At 44.2% G+C, this 27679-nt stretch overlaps 2 gene segments (V, D, J or C); both read left to right on the forward strand.

Moving 5' to 3' along the window:
• Positions 1–7768: 7768 nt before the first annotated feature.
• Positions 7769–8327, forward strand: LOC134370783 (immunoglobulin lambda variable 1-40-like). The segment is given in 2 exon segments: positions 7769–7820; positions 7930–8327. Coding segments are annotated over 2 exon segments (444 nt in total).
• Positions 8328–25759: 17432 nt separating this feature from the next.
• On the forward strand, positions 25760–26279 carry LOC134370784 (Ig lambda-2 chain V region-like). The segment is given in 2 exon segments: positions 25760–25802; positions 25906–26279. Coding segments are annotated over 2 exon segments (417 nt in total).
• Positions 26280–27679: the final 1400 nt, after the last annotated feature.

Raw genomic sequence — 27679 nt, forward strand, 5'->3', positions numbered from 1 at the left:
GGGCCCACATGGCCCTATCCATGCCCAGCCCCCTAACATCATCAGACACAGGGGCCTGACTCAGGGCCCAGTGTGGTGTCAAAGAGCTGGGGGGAGGGAGGGTCTCATTTGCATGAACGGACCCTCCCCCTGTCAGAGTATGAAGAGGGGGAGCGAGAGATGTGGGGAAGCTCTGCTTCAGCTGCGGGGCCACAGAGACAGGACTCGGGGACAATCTCCACCATGGCCTGGTCTCCTCTCCTCCTCACCCTCCTTGCTCACTGCACAGGTGACTATCTACTGGGCCAGGGAAAGGACCTTGGGAAGACCATGGGGCCCTGCTGTCTCCTCTTGTCTCTGGACCAGAATCACCATGTCTGTGTCTCTCCCACTTCCAGGGTCCTGGGCCCAGTCTGTGCTGACTCAGCCACCCTCAGCATCTGGGGCCCTGGGCCAGAGGGTCACCATCTCCTGCACCGGCAGCAGCTCCAACATTGGTATCTTTGGTGTGCACTGGTACCAGCAGCTCTCAGGAAAGGCCCCCAAACTCCTCATCTATGAAAACAACAAACGGCCCTCGGGGATCCCTGATCGCTTCTCTGGCTCCAAGTCTGGCAGCTCGGCCTCCCTGACCATCACTGGGCTCCAGCCTGACGACGAGGCTGATTATTACTGTCAGTCCTTGGACATTGGACAGCAGCCTTCATACTCGCACAGTGCTCCAGGCCAGCGGGGAAGTGAGACAAGAACCTGCCGTCTGCCCAGAGATGGGGCTTCCCAGTGCGGCCCCCACCGACGGCCAAGCCAGCTGCTTCCTTTCTTTGTTTGTCTTGCTAAAACTGGGGTCTGAGGCCCACTTAAGGTAACTCTGTCTAGAGGGAGTGTTCTCCTCTTGAATTCTGTCCCCTAACGTTTCCTTGGTAGCAACATATGGTCTGATTTTCTTAAATCAAGCAGAAATCTCTGCACACCAGGCACAGGCTGCCCTGGAAACCGAGGCCACGAAAGATGCTTTAATCTGCTGGGGTTTTCATAGGAAAATGCCACACACTGGGTGAGTTCACGACAACGGATTTACTTTCTCACAGTCCTGGACTGTGGAAGTCCCAGATCAAGGGGCTGGCTGGCAGGTTTGTTTTCTATTGAGGCCTCTCTCCTTAGTCTGCAATGGCCACCTCCTCACATAGTTCTTCCACAGCCTTTTCTCTGTGTGCACACAGCTTAGTTTTTTTTTTTTTTTTTTTTTACTCTTTTTATATGGACACTAATCCCATTGGATGAGGGCTACACTGTAATGATGTCATTATTGTTAATTACCATCTTCTAGGCCCTATCTCCACGTATAGTCAGTCATACTGGGGATTAGGGTTTTCACATATTAAATATGGAGGGAGCACAATTTCAGTCTATGACAAAGGGTCAGGGCATAACCAGGGGCACAGAGTATAGCTGTGTCTGCCCCAGGATAGTCAACATCCCAGAGGTCATCCGTCAACACCATTTACTGAACACCTACTATGTGCCAGGTTTGAGTCAGCGTCATTAGGTCAGGAAACACTGTGAATAAGACAAGAAGGGCCCCTTCGCTCAGGGAGCCGGTAATATCAGAGGGAATTTAGGTACAGAAGGAAAGTACCTCAACACAAGGAAAGCCATACAAAGCCAAACAGTATTGTCCTAAAAAGCTGATAGCTTTTGCCTTAAGAACAGGAAGAAGACAAGGATGCCCACTTTCCCCACTGCTATTTAACACATTGTTGGAAGTACTCGCCAGAACAGTCAGTCAAGAGAAAGCAATTAAGGGCACCCAGATTGGAAAAGACAAATACAAACTGTCCCTGTTTGCAGATGACGTGGTCATATACAAAGAAAAATCTAAAGATTCTAACAAAAAACAAACAAACAAAAAAACCTCTCTGAGTTGGTAAATGATTTCAGATAAGTTGCAGGATACAAAATCAACACTCAGAAATCAGTAGCATTTTTAAACTCCAGTAATGAACTAGCAGAAAAAGAAATCAAGAAAGCAAGCCTATTTACAATAGTCACCAAAATAAATAAATACATAAAATACCTAGGAATAAATTTAACCAAAGATGTGAAAGATTTCTACTGGTAGAGGTGTCTGTGAGAACCCCAAATCACTGCTGAAAGAAATTAAAGAGGGCACCACATGATGGAAAGTCATTCCATGCTCTTGGACTGGAAGAATTAACTTTGTGAAAGTGTCCATCATACCCAAACCAATAGACAGGTTAGTGTAATCCCTATCAAAATACCAATGGCATTCTTCACGGAAATAGAAAAACTAAACCTAATACACATGGAACAACAAAAGACCACATAACCAAAGCTATCCTGAACAATAAGCAAGCAAACAAACAAACAAACAAACAAACAAACAATTAAATAAAGAGAGGTCTGCATAATACTACCTGACTTCAAATTACACAAAGCTACAGTACCCCAAACAGCACGGCAGTGACATAGAAACAGACACTCATACAGATTGCACAGAATAGAGAACCCAGAAATCCACCCACGTGCTCACAGCCAACTGACCTGGGACAAAGGCAACAAGAACATACATTGGGGAAAAGAATTCTTCTTTAATAAACGGAGCAGGGAAAACTGGACATCCATATTTAAAAGAATAAAACTAGACTCATACCTCTCACTATACACCAAAATCAACTCTAAATAAATTAAAGATTTAAATAAGAACTGTAACTAAAAAACTCCTAAAAGAAAACATAGGGAAAACATTTCAGGATGTAGGACTGGGCAAAGACTTTAGACTATGACCCCAAAAGCACAGGCACCAAAATAAACAAATGGGATGATATCAAACTAAAAACCTTTTGCACAGCAAAAGAAACAATTAACAGAGCGAAAAGACAAGCTACCGAGTGGGAGAAACATTCACAGACTATGCATCTAGCAAGGGACTAATATACAAAATATACAAGGAACTCAAACAACTCAACAGTAAAAAACAAGTATCCTGATTCCTAAGAATGGGCAAAGGAGCTCAATAGGCATTTCTCAAAGGAGAAATATACAAATGGCCAACATGCGAAAAGATTGTTCACCATCAATAAGCAGCAGGAAAATGCAAATCAAAACGACAGTGACATATCATCTCACCCCAGTTAAACTGGCCATTCTTGAAAGGACAGAGAATAACAAATGCTGGTGAGTTTGCAGAGAAATAGGAACACTCCTATGCTGTTGGTAGGACTGTCAATTCGTGAGGCCGTTATAGGATACAGAATGTAGGTTCCTCAAATGACTTCAGATGGAACTGCCATATGTCCCAACCATCCTGCTGTTGGGTATGTACCCAGACAAATGGAAATCATCATGTCAAAGCGATACCTGCACTACCGTGACCTTTGCAGCTCCATTTACAATAGCCAGGATCCAATGTAAATGTCCATGAAGGGATGACTGGGTACGGAGAATGTGGTATATATACTCGAAGGAATACTGCTCTGCCATAAAAAAGAATGAAACTCAGCCATTTCTAGTGACATGGATGAACTTAGAGAAAATGATATCAAGCAAAATAAGCCAGGCACAGAAAGAGAAATACCGCATGTCCTCACTCGTAAGTGAGAGCTAAAGGAAATAAAGAAATAAATTGAAAAAGGAAGAAAGAAAGAGATACAACAATCACAATAACTCGCTGAACTTGCAAAAGGAGAGAACAGAACTGAGGTCACCAGAGCTGGAAAAGAGGGAGCGGGAGGCAGTGGGCGAGAAATTGGGAAAAGCCAGGAAAGAATGGTCACATTTTGTAATGTTGAATATGCTAATTATCCTAATTTGAACATTACATATTTAACAAAGATATTGATAGTCAGTGTCACACATCAAAGATACATACAATCAATTACATTTCAATAAATGAAGAAGGAGAAAATTCTGGAGAGGTCTGTGTTCTCTCTAATATGCATATTTTATGCGATATAAGTTATTAAGTTTACTCCCAAAATGACTTTCCTGAAATTTAGTTAGTCCCTCATTTATTAGCTAGAGAGGAGTAAAAGTGAAGGAGGAGCCGGCGCTGAGGCAGGCACAGAGGTCACCGTCGTGTGGGAGAGCGCTTTGGCCTGCAGCAGCTTGCAGCCCGGTGCTTCGGTGCTTCGCAGTCTTCGCTTTAGAACATTGTCTTCCGGGAAGGAGCACCAGGGGTGTGCTGGGTGTGGTTCTGCCTGCAACCCTGAATGGCCAAGTTCAGCTGAGCTGTTTGGCCTATGCTATCTGGAAGCTCAGCGACCACCTTTCAGAAGAAATTACAGTAGGCAGCACCGCTGTAATTCTCTGTGATTCTTTGTCTTCGTTCTGCGTCATCTGTGCCGGATACAGGATAATTTCCCTCCTCAGTCCTAAGCATCACATCCAGACAACGAAGCCCCCAGAACGAGTGAGACATCTCCGCCTTGCTCCACTCGTAAGGAATCCTGGCCTTCAGGACGACTGGACCCGATCACTCACACCACCTGCCCTGACACCATCATGGGGAAGTGGCGGGGGTTGGGGGGTTGGATTGCCTGTTTGGTTTGGGCAAAAGAGGACCTCTCCTCGGAGGTGAAAATTAGGTAAATCTCACACTAACCACCTGCTTGGGAGATTTGGGGTTCAGAAAGGAGAGGAAAAGAACAGGTTTGCCTAACTGGGCCCACCACGTGCATCACTCTGCCTCCCACTCTCAGTGATAGCTCATGTTGGGTCGTGTCCTGAAGATGTTGGGAGCTGAGCAGAGGACACAGGCTAGGTGGCTCTTGTCCACAAAACTACAACTGCAACTCTCTGACCTTTATAATGTCTATGCAATCAGTCAATCTCCTGTGAAGTGAAACCACTAAAACCTGTGCCTCCTCGGGTGAGGACACACCCAGGGGCTCGGCACCAGTCCCTCTCCCCCTGGTCACACCACCCATGTGGGGCCACTTTCTGCTCCCATCTCAGTACAGCTGGTCCCCAGGTCGCCTCCAGTCACTACTGAGAGTCTCCCCCTTGGGGTCCTGCTCACATAGGTGGTACCTCACTGGTGGTACCTTAGTCATCCTCCTCTTCTGTGTCCTTGGAGCTGGGATCAGAGATACCGTGATACTGAGTCAGCTGTGACTCTGCCCCTTAAGGACCCAAACCCAACTACTGACAGCTCTGATTGGGCCACTTCATATTTCAAATAATACCTTCTTGTTAGTTTCCTATTCCCTTTCCCAGCTCACTTATCACCTATGGGCTGATGACCTCAAATATTCCTCTAGTATACATTGTCATATAGAAGACGTGAACCATTGGGGGGAAAAAAACAGAGTTAGCAAAATAAAAGTTGCAATCCCTCTTGGGAACCACTCCAGGATCTGAGAAAAGAAATCCCTGAGCTTCCACTGACTTTTATCTTCATACACAACACTTTAAAATCGAGATGTTAGGTTAATCTCCTTGGGCATTTCAGTGAGCAAGTTACACAAGAGTCACAGGATAATTTTTTAGAAGTTTAACAATGACACTCATATACGATGGATGGGACGTGTGTCAAATCTTTTATTCAACTGATAAGTTAATGAAGCCTGATAAGAGTGAAACCTGGTCAAAAAGCATTTTACACACATGGTATCTACACTCCAAGAGGAAAGGAGCTTTGAAGCAAATTTCCTGTGTTGGAGATAAGCTGGCTTATATCCTGCAGGGAAATAAAGCCAGAAACTTTATATTTATCTTACCTCTGACAGAAATCTACAAATGGAAAAGCTTTCATTTATGAGAAATTTCTAACAACTGACATGCAGATTTTGGAAGTTCTCCATCTGATACTTCCTACCCACTCTTTCCTAAAGGGGGATCTATTTTCCCTCTTTCAGGTGTCTCATGCTCTCCTCATGTCATACTCTTTCACCGAGAGCTTCAGCCCACCTTCCCTGCCAGCCCCAGCAACCTCTGCAGATCATAATCCACCAGCCAGAGGCTCCTCGACTGACAAAGTTCATCTTTTTAGATGCCTAAGACACTGGTCCTACCAAACTACTTCTCATTTCTGAATCTCATCCTTCAGTTCCAGGGAGCCCCTTGACCTGGATCAGGGTGTCCATCTCTGTTCGTCCTTCTACATCTGCTGTGTGAACTTCTCTTATCCTCACCTTGACTTATTCCCTCAGCTCCACACTGTGCGGATCTTCTCCTCCTGTACGGTCTCCGGACCTTTGTTCCTTCCCAGTCCTCAGCTTGCAGCATTGGACTCTCTTGTCTCCCTGCCTCCAGTGGTGAAGGTGAGGAAGGAAGCCACCTTTGTACCCTAATCTATTAGGTTTGCTCATCAAGTTAGCTCCTCAACCAAGGATGAGACACTCCAGATCAGCTGGTCAAACCCACTGGCAATCAATGCACCCAACAGAAGACAGATGCTCAGTAAGTATTTGCGCACGCAGACCTGCTTCTCACTGGGCACGTGTACTGGCCTCAGGATGGGGCTGAACTGGGAGAGGGTCTCCAGTAGGCCTGCTCCTCTCTGTGCCCTCAGCCTGAGAGCTGACAGGTGCACCCGCAATGGAGAGCACCCGTGGGCAGGGAGGGGACCACGGACAGCTTTATCCTGTGTGTGAGGGACGGCTCAGCCTGGGCCAATCCAGTCCTTTAAGTTCATAGGGAAGGGAGCAAAGTTTCTACTAAGAACCACTGCATCAGCAAAGAGGAAGTGATCCTGAGTAAGCACAGGTTATAAGCACATTTGTTAAAGTTAGTTTCTACTTTATAATGAATAAAAACACATAAAATGTCTGCTGTATGCTTAGATCACACAAAAAAATCTGAAAACTGACTACTAAAAGCATACATGATGTAAAAACACATTGTGATTTCAAAATCAAAATGGACCATAAATTTTCTTTCAGATGAACTTATAATCCGAATGTATTTAGGTGACTACTTTATATATACACTAATTTGTTACAAAATCTGGCATTCAAATTCTCACAGTCATGGGACGACATTGTAACGTATTCATTAACGGAGATTTCAAACTGACAAGTGGCTCTTCCTGTCTAAGTCCATGTGACTCCACACACACAATCATCAACAGTCTGGTATACACACTTTCAGAAATGTTCTAGTTATACAGAAGTCTTGGTTTCTTTTTGTGGTTTTGGTAAATAGGATCATCTTTTCATAAAGCTTAATTTTTCGGACAGAAAAATATGCATTGCATGTCCTTTCAGGACAAGGAATCTTTATTTTTTGGTTTGTCTGTTTATATTAAACAGAAAAAAAGCACTCACTCTTCAGTATAAAACTTTTGTTTTCCTTAACCCACCATTCGGAGTGGTTGATCCTGACAGGTCAGGATGATGTGGGATCTGGGCAATGGATAGAAGAGTGGGGAGGCAGGGCAGCCCCAGAGGATGTCTGGTCACCAGGTCACAGGATGGTGTGTCTGAGCCTGGACACCAGGGGGTGTGCGGTAGCCATTCCTGAGGAGTCTGGAGGTGATCAGAGTTGAAACCAGCCTCCTGGCCCTGCCTGGTGCCATCTGCTCAGGGTTCACTGCTGTGACCTCCCCACCTCCTGGGCCCACATGGCCCTATCCATGCCCAAGCCCCAACATCCTCAGACACAGGGGCCTGACTCAGGGCTCAGTGTGGTGTCAAAGAGCTGGGGGGAGGGAGGGTCTCATTTGCATGAACGGACCCTCCCCCTGTCAGAGTATGAAGAGGGGAAGCGACAGATGTGGGGAAGCTCTGCTTCAGCTGCGGGGCCACAGAGACAGGACTCGGGGACAATCTCCACCATGGCCTGGTCCCCTCTCCTTTTCACCCTCCTTGCTCACTGCACAGGTGACTATCTACTGGGCCAGGGAAAGGACCTTGGGAAGACCATGGGGCCCTGCTGTCTCCTCTTGTCTCTAGACCAGAATCACCATGTCTGTGTCTCTCCCACTTCCAGGGTCCTGGGCCCAGTCTGTGCTGACTCAGCCACCCTCAGCGTCTGGGGCCCTGGGCCAGAGGGTCACCATCTCCTGCACCGGCAGCAGCTGCAACATTGGTATCTTTGGTGTGCACTGGTACCAGCAGCTCTCAGGAAAGGCCCCCAAACCCCTCATCTATGAAGACAGCACACGGTCCTCGGGGATCCCTGATCGCTTCTCTGACTCCCGGTCTGGCAGTTCGGCCTCCCTGACCATCACTGGGCTCCAGCCTGACAACGAGGCTTATTATTACTGTCAGTCCTATGACAGCAGCCTTGGTGCTCACACAGTGCTCCAGGCCAGCGGGGAAGTGAGACAAGAACCTGCCATCTGCCCAGAGATGGGGCTTCCCGGTGTGGCCGCCGCCAACGGCTAAGCCAGCTGCTTCCTTACTTTGTTTCTTTTGCCTAAAACTGGGGTGTGAGGCCTACTTAAGATAACTCTGTCTAGAGACAGTGTTCTCCTCTTGAATTCTGCCCCCCTAACCTGCCTTTGGTACCAACATATGGTCTGATTTCTGAAACCGAGAAGAAATCTCTGCACACCCGGCACAGTCTGCCCTGGAAACAGAGTCCATGCGAGATGCATTACTTTGCTTTGGCTTCTATAGCAAAAGACTGGGGACTTCACCACTCATGACCAGCAATTTATTTTCTTACAGTTCTGGGGGCTGGAAGTCCCAGGTCAAGGTGCCTGCAGATTTATTTTCTCCTGAGGCCTCTCTCCTTAGTCTGCAGATGGCCACCTCCTCTTAGTTCTTTCATGGCCTTTTCTCTGTGTGGGCACAGCTTAGTTTTTCTCACCCTTTTTATAGGGACGCCAGTCCTATTGCACTAGGGCCCCACCCTAATGATGTCATTACTCTTGATTAGTGTCTTCTAGGTCCTCTCTCCACATATAATCACACAGGGATCAGGGGTTTGACATATGAAATTGCAGGGGGCACAATTCAGTCTATGACAAGGGAGAAGAGTGTGGCTGTGTCTGACCCAGGAAAGTCAACATCACACAGGTCATCTGTCCACACCATTTACTGAACATCTACTATATGCCAGGTTTGAGATGGGGTCATTAGGTCAGGAAACAGTGTAAACAACATGGGAAGGGTCCAAGCCCCTAGGGAGCTGGTTAAGTCAGGGCAAAGTGTGAGGACCAAAAAGTAAAGATATGAGTTGGAACAAGAATTGTGTGAGGAAAATAAAGAAAGTTGAGATTAGCAAGGTGTGGGAGGAGCCTTAGAGATGCTGGCAAGGAAGATATAGAGTCTGAAGAAGTTTATGAAATCCAGCTGCTACATAGTCCTGCATGAGGAACAGAGCATGAGGTGTAGAATAGTCCTGTTCTGCATGTTTCAGAGTAGCCAGTACTGAGGAATGGGGTGTGGTGAAGAGAGAAACTGAGGCTGGGCTCTTAGACACTGTATTGGTGTGAGTGAGCTGCAGCCAACATAGAGACCATGATCAACTACACCCTGCTGATGCAGAATTATTTGTAACACACATTTTCAAGAAATAAGATGAGCTCCTGACAAATGATATTGTTTGTCAGGAGTTCTAGAAATACACACCTCTGAATTACTCTCAACAAATTTGATGAAAATTTCACCTGTGCCTCTGAAAAATTCCAAATATTGTTAGAAGAATAAAACTTAAGGAATGAATTCAGTCCCCTCACACTCAATGGTGTCCACATGTTAGAAAACTGTGTCTTTGGGGGATCCATTCAAGATGGTGGAATAGATGGTCTGCAGTGTCACTCTGTCCCACAAATCAACCAAATTTACAACTATAAAAATGTAACATCAGCCAAGCTGGGGCTGCTGGAGCTCAGGGGAAGAGGAGGAGAGACCTACGGAGTTCATGAAGGTGGGAGAAGCTACGATGAGAGAAAGAAAAAGCTGCTCTGAGCATTTCGGGCCACGGCTTCTTTAAGGCTGGAGCTGCTGAGCACATGGAGCATGAGCCAGCAGAAGCTGCAGCTGTGCCCTTCAGATGGAGTAAATTGGAGGCAGTGGGAGAGAAGAAGGCCTTGGTGGCCCCCAGGACAGCAAGACCACTAACAGGATTCCGTGGACCCACGCAGGAGCGAGGAGCCAGAACAACTGAAAAAAGTGAGCTGTTTAGATGCTGTAGAGTCATTGCAAGGGACCAGTGCAGGATCCATCCCATGGGAAGTGTTTGGAGCATGGCGGTGGGGGAGTCGTGCCCACCAGGGGAACACTGGGAAACAGCAAAGACCGCAGATCTGACCCCCAATCAGTGCAGGACCACTCAGAGGAGACTGGTCGGGAATGCAGAATTGCATGGGGTGCAGTTTGATGAAAAACCTCAGGCCCAGATCAGAGATTCTACAGAACACAGATCCACCAGGTCTCTGGAGAGCTGGAAGTACCTATAAGGTCAACTGTTAAACCCTGAGCAGCACAAAAAGCCTTCCCTAGGGAAACAGCAGCAAAGTAGCAATTTAAACAACCACACAGCTCAAGTACTGGTTCCCACAGGAAGTTCCCCCATGTTAGAATGAAAGGATAAAAAATTAGTTCCAGCCCAGGCACACCACCAGCACCTCAGAGCCCACCCAGGGACCTGGGGCAAGGAGAAGGGGAACAGACCTCTCTCCCACAACCAGGCACAAAATGCCAGCACCCCGGGGCCCACCTGGGGTCCCAAGGCATGGAGAGGGGACTGGACCTCTCTCCCACAACCAGGGACACCTTGCCAGCAACTTGTGGCCCGCCCAGGGACCCAGGACATGGAGAAAGGGACCGGACTACCCTCCCACAACCAGGGCACACTGAACAAGTGCCTTGGGGCCCACCCAGGGACCCGGGGTATGGAGTTGTGAACCGGACCACCTTCCTACAACCAGGCACAACATGCCAGCACCTTGGAGTCCCCCAGGGACCCAGGGCATGGAGAAGGGGAATGGACCTCTCTCCCGCAACCAGGTACAACATGCCAGCACCTCAAAGTCCACCCAGAGACCCAGGGCATGGAGAAGGGGAATGGACCCCTCTCCCACAATCAGGCACACTGCACCAGTACCTCAGGGCCTGCCTGGGGTCCTGAGGCATGGAGAAGGGGACTGGACCTCTCTCCCATAACCAGACACACCAAGCCAGTGTGTCAGGGCCTGCCCACGGACCCAGGGCATGGAGAGGGGGACTAGACCAGCCTCCCACAATCAGACACACCACACCAGCACCTTGGGGCCCGCCTAGGGACGTGAGACATGGAGAAGGGGACCGGATCTCTCTCCCATAACCAGGCACGACATATCAGTGCCTCAGGCCCTACCCATGGACCCAGGGCATGGATAGGGGGACCGGACCAGCCTCCCACAACCAGGCACACCACGCCAGTGCCTCAGAGCCCACCCAGTACCCAGGGTATGGAGAAGGAAACCAGACTTCTCTCCTACAATCAGGCACACCACGCCAGTGCCTCAGGTCCTGCCAGGGGACCTGAGGCATGGAGAAGGGGTCTGGACCTCCAGGCAAACCAAGCCAGCGCCTTGGGTCTCACCCAGTGACCCAAGGCATGGAGCCAGGAACTGGACCCTCCTCCCACAACAAGGCACACCATGCCAGCAACTCAGGGCTCACCCGGGGACCCGAGGCAAGGGGAAGGGGACTGGACCTCTCTTCCACAACCAGGCACACCAAGCCAGTGCCTCTGGTCCTGCCCAGTGACCTGAGGTATGGAGCCAGGGACTGGACCATCCTCCCACACCATGCACAAAATGCCAGCACCTCGGGGCCCACCTGGGTACCTGAGGCATTGAGAAGGGGATTGGACCCTCCTCCCACAACCAGGCACATGGTGCCAGCACCTCGGGGCCCACCCAGAGACCTGGGGCATGGAGAAAGTGACCTGACCCGTCTCTCACAACCAGGCACATGGCTCCAGCACCGTGCGGCCTGCCCAGGTACCAGAGGCATGTAGAAGGGGACCAAACACCCCACAACCGGGCATGCCACCAGTGCCAAGGAGCATACCAGAAACAGCACCTCCATGAGGGTGGCCTACCACAGCTACGACAATAACCATGGCTGCTGCGAAAGTGGCTAGATGCCACTGCCACCACGCAGATGGTCGGCCAACCGCTGCAGTGCATTCACACAAGAAGAGATACCAGCAGAGACAAAGAAAAGAAAAGGATGTCTCTTTCCACAAAACCCATTTCAGAGTGACAGAAGAAGCATCTGCTCTGTGATAATACTGGGGGACCTGATCACATCTCTCAGCAGTGGACAGATCATCTAGGCAACAAGTTAACAGAGTAACCACTATTCTTTCAGAAAGAGAGAAGAAATCTAGGGCAATAGGTGGTGGGGGGGGGAGGGAATGGGAGAATGGGAGAGGTGGGACAAGGGGCATAAAAAATAATTACGATTTGTAACAATATATATGCTTGTAATATTGACTTAATCAACATATCTCAATGTTCAACCCCCAATATGTGTATAATGGATTTTGATTCAATAAATAAATTTTTAAAAATTAATTTGATAAAATAATAATGACAGTATCCTACCAAATAACAAAAGACATTAAATGCAAAATTATTCTGTGAATTTATACAAGGTGCTCTTGTAGTGGACATATCCTGGCAAAACTTAAAGAAAATTATCTTTATCATTAAGACCTAGGTCATTTTCAAGCCAAGGGGGGTTATCACTGTAATAAATAGAATCTCAATAAAAGGATCCCCATGTTAAAAAAAAAAAAAAAGAAAACATTGTCTTCGGAAAAGCACAGTATCCCATCGTTTCCACCAGATCAATTAATACAATCCACAGGGAGTAGGATTCTGGCACTGGGTTGTGTTTCAATGTTTGCAGAAGTTTAGTTTATGGAACAAAACATTATAACACCTACTTTGCAATATCTTCCATTTTCCCTATGAGAAAAAGGAGCCAACAGCACTGGACAGGCCAAGGAGACTGAGACTTGGCTTCAGACTGGACCAAGGCCTTAGAGCAGGGGTCTGTGGTCCTGCTGGGCAGAGTTAAGGCTGCTAGGTCAACTCATCCCTCTTTCAGTTGTCCCTGTGGGTAATGTGATGATTGTGCTGGGAATCAGGTGTTAGAAAGTGCTTGTTATGCCACAGGACAGAGTACAGTAGAAGAAAAAAAACAGTTATTAGAAATCAAGATGTGATGGAATGCACCTAAAGAAGAATAAGTGCCATACTGCAGGGATTGGGAGGAAGGAAGGACTCACTGCATTGGTTTACATTATTGCTGGAAAAGCCACGAGAAGCTCCTTCCCAACAGACGGCAAGAACGCATGGGACTTCATGAGCCAAGAGTAGGGTGCTGCAGATACCATTGCCATATGGTGGTCCAACACAGCCACCACCACAGCCACTGCCACTGCAAGGGTGGCTAACAGCCACAGTAGCAGCCAATGCCACTGCAGCATCCATCACCACTGTGCAGGTGGCCCATCAACCACTTGACTGTGTTAGCAGGGGGAAAGTCATCATCGGAGTCTGGGGAAAGAGGGGAGTGACTGCAAACCTGCAACTCAGTGGCCAAACCCACAGGGGGAATTGTGCTGCTACACACAGTAGGACACCTGGGGGAGGAGGTATGTGCATAACCCACACAACTGCCTTGATCCAGGGAGAGACACATACATGGAACCCACCAAGAGTGTAGAAATCCACAATACCCAAATAGAGTAAGGAAGAAAATTCCCATCCCCCAACTGGGGGAAGCAAGTACCCAAGAGATACCTCTGCCTGTAGGAAAGCGGAAATAAAATCTACCCAGAGTCACCCATTCAACCTGATGAGCTCAAGTGTACCCCAGTGCACCCATCAGGGAAATGGGATGCTAGCTGGTGTGCCAAAAAGCCCACCCAGGGATACACACCTAAGCCAAAGAGTGGCAGGGCATCCAGGTGCTTCTCCCAAGAATTTGAGAGCTTGCGTACATACTCAACCAACCAACACAGTGTCAGTAACCTCACCAAAGAATCACCAAGTGCCCCAGTGCCACATCCATGGAGGCAGTAACATGCGACTCCAGCAGTGAAGATGAGCAAAGCACCTACACAGAGACCACACTACAGCATCGACCTGCAATCGATTGAAAACACCACACTCAATGGTCAATATGAAACACATCTACAGGAGGCAGTCTGTCTCCTCAAAGCCCACTGTAAACTAATAGAAGGAGCAACTGCTCTACCAAATAACCAGACATCAATATGCAAATATTAGAAATAAGAAAAAAACGAAAAATGACACCACCAAAGTAATACAATAATTCTCAAGAACCAGAGTGCATATAGCAGGAAACCCTTGAAAGAAATGAAAAGGAATATTGAGCAACGATCTTAAGGAGACTCAATGAGATACAAAAAGACTCAGACAACAAAACAAAATGAGAAGTATACAGGATATTGAGGAGTAAGTTTACATGAGATTGGTAGCATAAAAAATAATGTAGCAGAACTCCTGGGACTGAAGGATTCATTGAACAAAACAAAATAGAGCTTAAGCAGCAAGTTGGAGCATGCCCTGGTACGTAGGCAGGAGCCAAGGGCAAGATTCCCCCACCTGATAGAAGGCCAGAGGATGTGCAGGAAACAAGGCAGGAGCTGTGGGCAGCCTCCCCTGCTCCACTGAAGGTAGGAGCATGCCACAAACACCACTTCTGTGTGGGTGAATCACTACAGCCACTGCTTCAGCCACTGCCACTACAAGAGTGGCTCACCACCACAGTACAAGACACAGCCACCATGCAGGCAGCCTGCTGCCCACTTGACTGCATTGACACCAGCAGAGCCATCAGCACAGCCAAGAAAAAAAGAGGAAGTCTTTCTCCTAAACTCCCAGAGCAGAATAATAGAAAAGGCAACTGCTCTACCAGATAATCATGCATCGACACAGAGATACTAGAGATATGAGAAAAGAAGACACAGATTTTCTAACATTTTCATTCCAGAAAGATCCTCTCTGAGATACATTATAGTCACACCAGCTAGGCTGAAATACAAAGAGAGAATCCTAAAAGCAGCTAAAGAAAAATGTCAAGTCACTTATAAGGGAGCCCCCATCAGACTCACAGCAGAGTTCTCCAGAGAAATCCTACAGGCAAGATGAAAATGGGTTGATGTATTTAAAACACTTACAGAGAAAACTGCCAGGCAAAAATACTATGCTCAGAAAGACTATCCTTCAGAAATGAGGGAGAAATACTGTATTTCGCAGACAGAGAAAAACTATGGGAGTTCACGACCACAGGACCATCCCTACAAGAAATCCTACAGGGAGTCCAGCATCTGGATTCTGAAAAATGATAATCAATATCATTAACACACAAGAAAGAGCAAAAGTCACTAGTAGAACAAAAGTGCAAACCACAAAGAGAAAGAAACTCCATCTTACCACCTCCAAAATCCAACAAACACTAAATACAAACAATAAATGGGTAAGAAAGGAACAAAAGATATTTAAAGCATCTGAACAAAAATTGATAAAATGCCAGGGTAAGAAAATAATTTTCACAACAACCCTAAATGTGAAAGGATTAGATTCTCCACTCAAAAGACGCAGACTGACTGTTTAGATTAAAAAGCTAGATGTGACTGTATGCTGTCTTTAAGATACTCATCTCCACTGTAAAGACACACACAGACTAACACAAAATTGATGGAAAAAGATATACCACAGAAATGGACAGCAAAAGCGGGTAGGAATAGCTATTCTGATTTTGGATAAAATGGACTATAGTTTGAAAACCATAAACATAGACCAAGAATGCCATTATATAATGTTAAAGGGATTTATCCAGCAAAAGACATAACAAACATAAATATATATGCATCCAACGCCAGAGCACCCCGATATATAGAGCAAATACTATTAGACATAAAGAAAGAGATAGACCCCAATATGATAATACTGAAGGAACTAACACCCTTCTCTGAGCACTGGGCAGATCGTCCATGCAACAAATCTACAGACAAACACAGCATTTACATTACACTTCAGACCAATTGGACCTGGCAGATATTTACAGAGCATTTTATTCAATAACTGTAGAATATACATTCTTCTCATCAGCACATGATACATTCTCCAGTATAGATCATATGTTGGATCTCAAATCAAGTCTCAACAAATTTAAAATTATGGAAATCATTTAAAGTATATTTTCTGACCACAATCGATTAAAATGACAAATTAATAACAAGTGACACTCTGGAAATTATACAAACATGTCGAAATTAAACAATATGCTCCTAAATGACCTATGGGTCTAACAAGAAATTAAATTGGACATCAAGAAATTTCTTGAACCTATCAAAAATAAAAGCACATCATACCAAAATCTCTGGGATATTGCAAAAGCAGTACCAAGAGGGTAGTTTATTAAGATAAATGTGTCTGTTTTTAAGCCAGTACCGTGCTGTTTTGGTTACAATAGATCTGTAATATAACTGAAGTCAGGTAGTGTTATGCCTCCAACTTTATTTTTCTTTGCTCAGGATTGCCTTGGCTCTTCGGGGTCTTTTGTTATTCCACATGAGTGTTGGGGATGCTTTTTCTGTTTTTGTGAAGAATGTCATTGGTATTTTGATGGGAATTGCACTGAATCTGTAGATTTCTTTGGATAGAATGGATATTTTCATGATGTGAATTCTTCCCGTCCAACAGCACGGTACGTCATCCCATCTTTTCATGTCCTCTTTAATTTCTTTCGATTGTGTTCTGTAGTTTCTCATTGTGGAAGATCTTTCACCTCTTCGATTAAATTGATTCCTGGGTATGTTATTTTTTTGATGACTAATGTATATGGGCTTCCTTTCTTGATTTCTTTCCCGCTAGTTTGTTACTGGAGTCTAAACATGCTATTGATTAGTGGGTGTTGATTTTGTACCCTGCAACATTATTGAAAGTGTTAATCAGCTCTGAGAGTTTTCTGGTAGCGTCTTTAGGTTTTTCTCTGTACAAGATCATGTCATCTGCAAACACGGGCAGTTTGACTTCATCTTTTCCAATCTGGATGCCCTTTATTTCTTTCTCTTGACTGGTTCCAATATTATGGTAAATAGAAGTGGTGAGAGTGGGCATCCTTGTCTTGTTCCTGTTCCTAAGGATGATATTGGTGATTGGTTTGTTGAAAATGGCTTTTATTGTGTTAAGATATTTTCCTTCTATACGTAATTTGCTGAGAGTCTTTATCATGAAATGATGTAGAATTTTGTCAAATGCTTTTTCTGCATCTATTGAGATAATCATCTGGTTTTGTCCTCAGTTTCACTGATCTGGCATATCACACTTACTGACTTGCATATGTTGAACCAACTTTACATCCCTGGGATGAATTCCACTTGATCATGGTGTCTAGTTTTTTTGATGTGTTGTTATAGCCTGGTTGCTAATATCTTATTGAGGATTTTTGCATCTATGTTCATCAAGGATATTGGTCTGTAATTTTCTTTTTTTGCTGTTTCTATTTCTGATTTTAGTAATAGGATGATGCTGGCCTCATAGAATGAGTTTGGGAGAATGGCTTCTGTTTGAATTTTTTGCAGAAGTTTGAAGAGAAGTCGTATTAATTCTTTGTTAAAGGTTTGATAGAATTCAGCTGTAAAGTCCTCCAGTCCAACCAGTTCCATCTGTGCAGTGTTGCTCAAACTGAGAAATGAGGCTTCAGGCAACCAGCAGAATTTTAAAAAACAGAGGAAGATATTATTTCTAATGGTGAAATACTAGAATCATTTTTATTTTGTTCTGGTACTACACATGATGGCTGCTGACGTAGTTATAGGGAAAGATTTTAACCATGGAATTTCTATCAAATTAATAATAGAGTAATAAAATATAAAAAAATATTTTAAAAATGAAAATTTATATTTTAGCGGTGTTGGTTAGAGTCACCATTATTACCTAGAAGACAACAGAGTGTACGAAACATTTTTTGAATTATTAAGAAAACCATCGAGTTCAAAATAAGTGAAATAAAATATATTGCTTCTTTGTTTTATGCCAAATTTCATTGCCACTTTACTTATATTACTCAAAACTGGAAATCAACCAAATATCCATGAGGAGGTGAGTGGATAAAAAATTCTGGTATATCTGTACAATACTCTGAGCCGTATAAGGAAATGAACAACATATTGAGAAATATAAAGAAGTAAAATAACTATACACATGAAGTGGATGAATGTAAAAATCATAATGCTCTGTGGGGGGAAAAAAGAGTGCATGCTTTATGATTACAATTTATATGAAATTCTAAAAATTTCAATCAATAAAACCCGAGGTCTTCCTCTATAACAAAAGACTAAATATTTCCTTCATAATATCTTGAAAAAATACCCTTTCCCACCACTTCCATTCCACATTATCCCGAAGGTCCTAGGCATTCCAATAAGGGAAGAAAAAGCAGGAAAAGCATAATACTTGGAATAGAAGAAATAAACCTTTTTTTCCCTACAGACAATTTGATTGTTTACATAAATATACTAATGAATATATAAAATCTATGAATGACAACAAATATGTTATATATAAGTTAATGTATATAAATTAATGATTTTAGTATATATACACATATCAATTAAAATAAAGTGCTTGGAAATTTAAATTTTATTTTAGTTTTTATTTTAAAGATGACGGGTAAGGGGATCTTAACCCTTGACTTGGTGGTGTCAGCACCACACCCTCCCAAGTGAGCCATGGGCTGCTCTTGGAAATTTAAATTTAATGACCAGAATTTAATCTATGATACTACAGAAAACCAAATACCGGAGAATAAATTGAACAAAAATTTGCAAGGTGTACTGACACTAGAGTTGCCAAATGGAGATGGATTGGTAAGCTTTTTCAATAATGGAGCAATATATTTACATGGACACACATGAAATTCAGCCTCTACTTCCCATCATATAAAAAAAATCAATAAACTGAAGTGAAGTAATATCTTAAAGCATTTAAAACAACAACAGCAACACAAAAGTATATATTTATGGCTCTAAGGTTTTTTCCCCTATTACATACACGTGGGGAACAATGTTGGTTTTCAGTGATTGTGTAAATGCGCGATGGTTAGATCAGGATAGTCAGCTTATTCATCATTACAATGAGCAATCGTACTTTGTGTCCTTGACCAATACCTCATTAGCCCCCCGCCCTCTAACCCTCTGCTCCCCTTTTCCACCTCTAGTAACCATGTTTCTTTTCTCTCTTTCTAAGAGTTCAATGTGTTACTGTGATTGTTGTTTCTTTCTTTCTCTCTGTCTGTCTTTGTTTATTTGTTTGTTTACAGATTAAGCTCCTGGTTATGAGTGAGAACATGTGGTATTTCTCTCTCTGGACTTGGGCTGTTTCACTTAGGATAGTCTTCTCCAGGCTCATCCATGTTGCTGCAGATGGTAGAATTTCATTCTTATTCATGGCTGAGTAGTATTTCATTGAGTATATGGACCACATTTCCTGATCCAGTCATCCGTCAATGGACATTTAGGTTGGCTCCATCACTGGCTATTGTAAATAGAGCTGCAATAAACATGGAGTCCAGGTACCCCTTTGACATGATGATTTCCAGTCCTCTGGATATAACCCCAGTGGTGGGATTGCTGAATCATGTGGTAGTTCTGTCTGTAGTTGTTTGAGGAGCATCCATACTGTTCTCTGTAATGGTTGTACTAATTTACAGTCTCACCAACAGTGCAGAAGGCTTCCTCTTTCTCTGCATCCTCACCAAAATTTGTTATTCTGTCTTTTTTTCTAACAGGCAGTCTGATTGGGGGGAGGTGATATCTCAAAGTGGTTTTGATTTGCCTTTCCCTGATGATTTGTGATGTTGAGCATTTTTTTACATACCTGTTGGCCATTTGTATGTCTTCCTTTCGTCAGTGTCTATTCAGCTCCTTTGCCCATTTTTTGATTGGAGTATTTCTTTTTAGGCATATAAACGGACATGTGGACCAATGGAACAGAAACAGAGAACCCAGAAATCAATCCACATATTTACAAACAACTGATCTTCGACAAGGGCACCAAGAACGTACACTGGGGAGAAGACTGCTTCTTCAATACATGGTGCTGGCAAAACTGGATATCCACACATAGAAGAATGATACTTGATCCGTACCTCTCACCATACACTAAAATCAACTCAAAATGGATTAAAGACAAATAAGACCTGAAACTTTAAAACTCCTAGAAGAAAACATTGGGGAAACACTGCAGGATTTAGGACTCTGTGAAGACTTTATGAATAACCCCCCTCAAGCACAGACAACAAAAGAAAAAATAATCAAACGGGATTACATCAAACTAAAAGTTTTTGCACAGCAAAGGAAACACAGCATGAAAAGACAACCTACAGAATCGGAGAAAATATTTTCAAACTACACATCTGACAAGAGATTAATATCCAGAATATACAAAGAGCTCAAACAACTTTACAGCAAAAAACTACAAATGTATTGTTTCTTACATAATTTAAAAAATAGTTCAGAATGTTTATTATATTGTCTCATTTAAAATTATAAACTTCAAATGTAGGAAAATGATTACACAATTTAACAAGTAATATGAAAGAAAATTTCACCAAATGAAATCCTTTCTTTCATGAAGACAGTAAGTAAAATTTTCAGCAATGAGTAGATAGGGTATATAAGCAGGTTTTATTATTCTTATTATTTTTTATTTATATGTGTTTTCCCTTGAGAAGGTGCATGTGGGGTGGGGGGAGGTGTAAGCACAGGAGGCGGCGCAGACCCCTTAGATGTCAGCAGGAGGAATTGGTAAATGGCATATGCCAGTCACTGATCATCATGCAGGGTGACTGTACCTTCCCTGTGTCAGGCTCTGGACCAGCAGTGATGAGCCCCGTGGGCTCCTTCTAGGGTTTTGCATGAAGTCTGTGCTCATGCAGCCATTGCCAGTATCTGGGAATGAAGGTCACTTCCTCCTGCATGGGAAAGAGCATCAGAGTTGGGTGGACAATGTGGCCAGAAACCATCAACTCCCAAGAGAAGCCCCAAATGGTGACGTCTGATGGTCCCCATCCCTCAGGTTGCCAACCGGTTTTCTTGCTCCAGTTCTGGTCTCTTAGGCTCCGGTAAAACTCTGGGCTTTTTATCTGGGGATGAGGGTGATAATTAATTACCATTTAGGGTGTGAGAGGAACCCGGTGCTGACCCAGGGCACCTCCACCACAGGGAAATGAGGCACAAGCCTCCTGTCTGATACCCCAGCCTGGCCTGTAAACCCACTGTCACCTTGTCTGATCAACACCAGACTTGAGGGAAATTCTTGGAGTCAATTCTGCCTTCAGGACCAAGGCTCTGAAGACTCCCTGGATCTGTGACCTTTCATCCAGTTTAATCTTTGTACTAAGCTATTTGGATAAAACATCCCCAGTCCAGTTGTTGCCGACAGGCAGGCAGCTCAGGAGAAAAATGCTCTAGTTCATCTCAGACTTATGGGCATATGGCCTTGATGTGTGTTTGTGTCCATATCTCAGGGCAGGTTTGGGGTTAGGAGTGAGAGTAGTCACCATATGGTCCAGGAAAAAGGTGCTGAGGTTGGTGAAGCCAAAGCGGGAACTCATGAACATCCCTGCTCTTGTCTCTACCTAAGACACCACTTGAGTGTGAAGATTTCTGTGACTGTCCACAGATGGAGAAGAAATATTTCCTAGAAAGGATGATTGGGATTCTTCAAATGCACCAGGCAGAAAGAAGGTGAAGATTTTAGAAGTTAGTGCACAAGAGCTAACTTCCTCAGATATTGTAGCTTTGTTTCTGACCATTTTTGCTGTTGTTGTTTGTGGGAGTTTTATCCTTTTCTTTTCTTTTCTTTTTTCTTCAATGTGACATAGGCTGAAAAAAGAAAATCCACTTGTTCATATCAAAGGATGCTGAAATAGCATCGATTGAAACTTGATGTCTTTTAAAATTAGAGGAAGAGGATGAAAATTATTGACAGTAGGTCCTTGTGAGTACAGATGCGGAATCCAACCCACATGAGACAGAAATCTGGGAGATAATTTGAACATCTGAAAGGCTAAGATGAAGGTAATTTCTGCACTTTCTTGGTGCTGAAAAAGTAGAGTCCTGTCAGACACTCAACTAAAACTCCTGCAGGTGTCACAGCACAGGGAGAGGAAAAATGTGTTAGATACATATATATATAATGATTGGATGTCTATCAGACATCACAAACACCAACACTGTAATGGACTGAATGTTTGGGTCCTCTTAAAATTCACAACAGTGCGGCTGTATTTGCAGATGGGACCTTTAAGGAGTTAATAATGTTTACATGAGATGATAGGGGTGGGACCCAAATCCAGTAGGATTAACCTCCCCATAAGAGACACACAGGGCTTTCTCTCTCTCTCTCTCTCTCTCCCCTTCCCCCCTCTCCCCCACACTGTCTCTCTCTTCCCAACCCCAAACCACACATGTCAGGACACAGGGAGAGAGCAGCCCCCTGCAAGGTAGGAAGAGAGCCCTCACTAGAAACCAAACCATGCCAGAGTCTTGATCCTGTCCTTCCTAGCACCCAGAACGTTGAGAAAAATGTTTTTGTTCTTTAAGCCACCCAGCCTATGGCATTTTGTTAGGACATCCCCAACAGAGTAAGACAAACACTAATAATGTTTTTGGGGGAGTTGATATCTTTGTAAGAATAGAACATCTGAGGATCACAAGTATTAAGGAGGGCAGAATTGTGTAAACTTTTGTAAGGTTATTGAATTATGGAAAAATTAAAATATTAATTTAATGTAGGCAATAAGAAGTCAAGGTAGCAATGCTGCAATTCTAGAGTTACTACTAAAATATTAGAATGTAAAAGTATTTAGCTACAAACTATGAAATGGAAATGGAAATATTTGATCCATGAAAAAAAGGGCAACAAAGGAGAAATAGAGGGAAAAAAAGCCAAGATGATATAAAGATTAAGGTAGATATAAATTCAATATCAGTAATTACATTAACTGCAAATGAACTTAAGACTCCAGTTAAAGACATGGGTGGGTATGTAGATAAAAAGAGACAAATTTAAAGATATGGATATGCTAAATTTAAAAAAAAAATACATATATATATATATACTGTGCATACATTTAACAGCAGAAAGCTGTTGTGGCTATATTTATATTAAGATAAAATACATTGAGGAAGTACATTTAAAGAAGTTTTACTAGAAGAAAAGTGGGGGACATGTCATACTGATAAAATAATCTACTAAACAAAAACACATTTAAAAAACTAAAGGTAAAAACATAGCTTTAAAGTATATGAAGCTTTTATTAGGAGTGGCCAAAGGACAAAAAATCAATCCACAATTATATTTGCAGATGTTAACATGACACTTGTAGCAAATCAGTAGATAAGCAGGAAAAAAAATACTACACAGAGAACAGCAAGATTGAACAAGGTGATTAACCAAATAAAACTTATGTGGAGCCCCAATTAGAAGAGTAGTTGATTAATGAATATGTATCCCTAAATGATTAAACACATGAACAAATGAGTGATCTCTTTATTTTTTTCAACTTGTTTTTTATGATTACTTTTCTTCATTCTGCAGCAGAGGCCAATCCCTGTGTCTGTTCTCAGTCCTGTCCTCACACTGTCCACACTTTCCTTCAGGACTGATGTGCATCACGCAGAGACACTGCTATCACCTTGGCGCTAATGCCTGACATGACGGGCCCTGACATCCCATGTTACTGTCTTCATCTGATCCCATAAATTTCACAATAACAAATAGAACACCAAGCCCCATTAATACCCCTCCCCCCACCATATCTTCCATGATAGTAAATAATGATAAAACCCACCCGGTCCACTCGACTACAACCCTCGGCCTCATTGCCATCCCCCCTCGCCCTCCGTCCAGGGACACAGTCACCCTGTGTTCTCTTCCTCCTGAGCATCTCTCATCCGTTCCTCCTCCAGATCCCTGTAGGATCAGCCCTCAACAGCTCGGCTGCCTTTAGACACCTTGTTGGTCCTGACACCAGTGGTATCTTTCTAAAATGTGTGTCATCAGTTATGTCTCCTGTTTACATCTCTAGCAACTCCAGATGATGCAATCAAGCTCCTCAGTATGACACACAGGGAGCTCTACAGTCCAGATTCACATTTCCTTACCTACTTTGCAAATTCCATTTTTGACACCTCGTAAACATGCCATGCAATTTAATAAGTTTGATTATTTCCCAAAATTCTGTTTGTCTTCCAGGACTATGGTAAGATTTGTTTGTCCTGATTCAGGACCCCCCTCTCCACTGAGACCCAGAACACAGTCGTCTCCTCCCTGGACCCTGTGGAATGTGCTGCTCAGGCCTTTGCTCCCAGAGACCTCTGCATTCTCACCTCACTACAACCTCTTTTTCTTTCATGGTGGTCATATTTCCCACATCTGCTTTTCCTAGTTATCCTCTTCCCAGAAAAGGCTATTTTTTAATATCAGTAACTCGGGACAGAGCAGGGGCATGGGCCTGGGTGTCTGTGGCCTGACAGTGATCCGGCTCTCAGGTGACTCCACGGACTTGATTTCCACTGAGACACTAAAGTCTGTCCGGTGGGCAGCAGGGGGCTCTGTGGTCTGTCTCAGGGTTTGCACAGTGGATGCCCACAGCTGTGCCATCCCCCACATTTCCGAGAGGTAGGGTAGTGGAGCCTGTGCTCATTGATGCACACACAGCAGCTGTGTCCTCTCTGGGTGTGGTTCCAGCATCTTCCTCCTCCCAGGCCCTGCCTCCACTAAAATCCCTGGACTCCCCCAGCATATAGCATTTTCAGACATACCTTCCAAAATAAAAGGTACATTATTATATCTCACAATTCTCACTCCCCAGATGGAATCACAACACTTGGGTTGGCCTATTCTGCTTTTGGAAGCACTTGTTCCACAGTTGGGAAAACCGTTCTGACACAATTTCAGGTGATAACAGCAAGATAGTAGACAGAAGGGTCACAGGGCAGGGAAGTGTCCAGCATGCTCTGCATGAGGTAATCGTTCCTGCCACTGGAGCCATCTGACCGTGGGTTAGGAGAACTACCTGCCATGAAAGAAAAATACTAATAAAAACACCATGTGGAGTGTTTGGCAAGCACTAACGAAATAAGCATGATGTAGATACAGGGTGAGCAGTAGGGAACTAAACACTATTCAAAAGTCAATTTTGAAATGCTACTGTGCTGCAAAAGAAACCCAAAATTTTAAGAAGGGACAGTGAAAAGACCACGTGGCTAGATATACACAATATTCACTGGGTTTCTTGGGAGCCTAAGTTAAGACACCAGGAGGGTCCAAGATCCCAGCTCTTCTACTTAGCAGATGGCCGCTGAGTGTGAATTGGATCAAGAAGAAAGGGAGGCAGTGATGCACTCAAGCCTCTCCATCCCAGATTCCTTCACCAGCTTCCAGTGTGGTGTCTCCCAGGTGCTAAATGTGACCTTCTGAAAGATTCACGAACTCCAGACATGAGAAGAGGTGGGAGGAGAAAGACCTGCAGGAGGGCATCCTTCCAACAGTGATTTCCCTCCAGGACACTAGAGGGCGCTGTAGGCAGAGCCCTGGGGAAGCAAGGACAGCTGTGAAAAAGACCCCCAGGCCCTGGGTTCCGTGAACATGTGGTTACTGAAGTGTAAGAACTCTTAGCTGTGACCTGGCCAAGGTGCTGAGTCCTTGGAGAGGAGCTTATTTGCATGAAAGCCTCATGCCCACAGGGTGTCAGGAGTTATAATGAGAGCTGTTGGGGAGACTCTGGGGTGAGCAGTCTTGTAAGCACAGCCCTGGGCTGTCTGCACCATGGCCTGGGCTCTTCTGCTCACACTTCTGGCTCACTGCGCAGGTCAGGGGGACTTTCTGGGCTGGTTTGTGGGAGGGAAGTCAACACTGAACTTTCATGTCCCCTGTCTTCCCTCCTGACCATTTGGTGTCTCACCTGCTCTCAGGAGCCACATCCCAGGCTGTGGTGACTCAGGAAACTTCACTGTCCACAACTCCTGGAGAGACCGTCACATTCACCTGTGGCTCCAGTGCTGGTGCTGTCACCACCAGTAACTATGCAAACCGGGTCCAGCAGAAGCCCAACCAGGTACTCCGGGGTCTAATAGGTAACACCAGCAACCAGCTGCCAGGGGTCCCTGCCCGATTCTCAGGCTCCCTCATTGGAGGCAAGGCTGCCCTCACCATCACAGGGGCCCAGCCCGAGGACGAAGCCAAGTATTACTGTGCTCTGTGGTTCAGCGACCACTTCCACAGTGACAGATGCAGATGGGGAAGTGAGACACAAACAACCCAGCTCAGCCTCACCCCTTGCTCCTAATATCTCCCATCTTCTTACACAGAGGCTGCTTCGAGCCGGTGTGGAGTGAAGAAGCTCATTCTCCATGGCCCCAGAGGGGAGGTCAAGTCCATTGTTCTAAGCTCAGGTTTTTTAAAATTTATCTTTTATATTAAAAATGTAGTGTTTCAGGAAGTAGGATTTGGCATAGACTTTATGAATATGACCCCAAAAGCACAGGCAAACAAAAGGAAAAACAAATGGGATTATATCAAACTAAAAAGCTTCTGCACACCAAAAGAAAGAATTAACAGAGTGAAAAGACAACCAACAGAGTGGGAGAAAATATTTGCGAAGTATATACCTGGCAAAGGATTAATATCCAGAATATGCAAGGAATTCAAACAACTTAACAGCAAAATCAAGTAACCCAAATAAAAAATGGGCAAAGGAGCTGAACAGGCATTTCTCAAAGGAAGATATACGAATGGCCAACAGACACAGGAAAAAATGTTCAACATCACTCAGCATCAGAGAAATGCAAATCGAAACCACTCTGAGATATCATCTCACTCCGGATCAGATGGCTAATATCCAAAAGACTGAGAATAATAAATGCTGACGAGGATGTGGAGAAAAGGGAATCCTCCTACACCGTTGGTGGGACTGCAAAATGGTGCAGCCTTTATAGAAAATGGTGTGAGGGTTCCTCAAACAATTACAGATAGATCTGCCATATGATCCAGCTATCCTATTGCTGGGAATATACCCAAAAGAATGGAAATCATCAAGTCGAAAGGATACCTGCACTCCCATGTTTATTGCAGTGCTATTTACAATAGCCAAGACTTGGAACCAGCCTAAATGCCCATCATCGGATGAGTGGGTATGGAAACTGTGGAATATCTACACAATCTAATTCTTCTCTTGTAGAAAAGAATGAAATACTACCATTTGCAGCAATGTGGATGGACTTAGAGAAAATTATATTAAGTGAAATAAAGTTTTGTGCCCACCAGGCACAAAAAGAGAAATACCGCATGTTCACATTTATATGCGGGAGATAATAAAAATAAATAAATAAATATACAAACAAGTAATGGGGAGGGGGAGGGAGGAGAGAAGACACAACAATCACAATAATTCCTTGAACTTGTTAAGGTAGTGGACAAATATGCTGTTGATGGGGAGGGAGACAGGGGAGAGGGAGGTGGGAAGAGGAGGAATGGGTATAGTGACACAAAAATCAACTACATTGTATATTGGCAAATTAAAATAATAAATAAACACTTGCCAGTTTAATAAATAAATAAATAAATAAATAAAAATGTGATCTTAAAGCCAGTGCAATGATATATCAGGTGCTGCACAGGTAATGAACAGAAGTGACAACAGAACACAGACACACACACACACACACACACACACACACACTTGCACAC

This window comes from Cynocephalus volans, chromosome 2 (assembly GCF_027409185.1).
Source record: "Cynocephalus volans isolate mCynVol1 chromosome 2, mCynVol1.pri, whole genome shotgun sequence".
Lineage (NCBI taxonomy): Eukaryota > Metazoa > Chordata > Mammalia > Dermoptera > Cynocephalidae > Cynocephalus > Cynocephalus volans.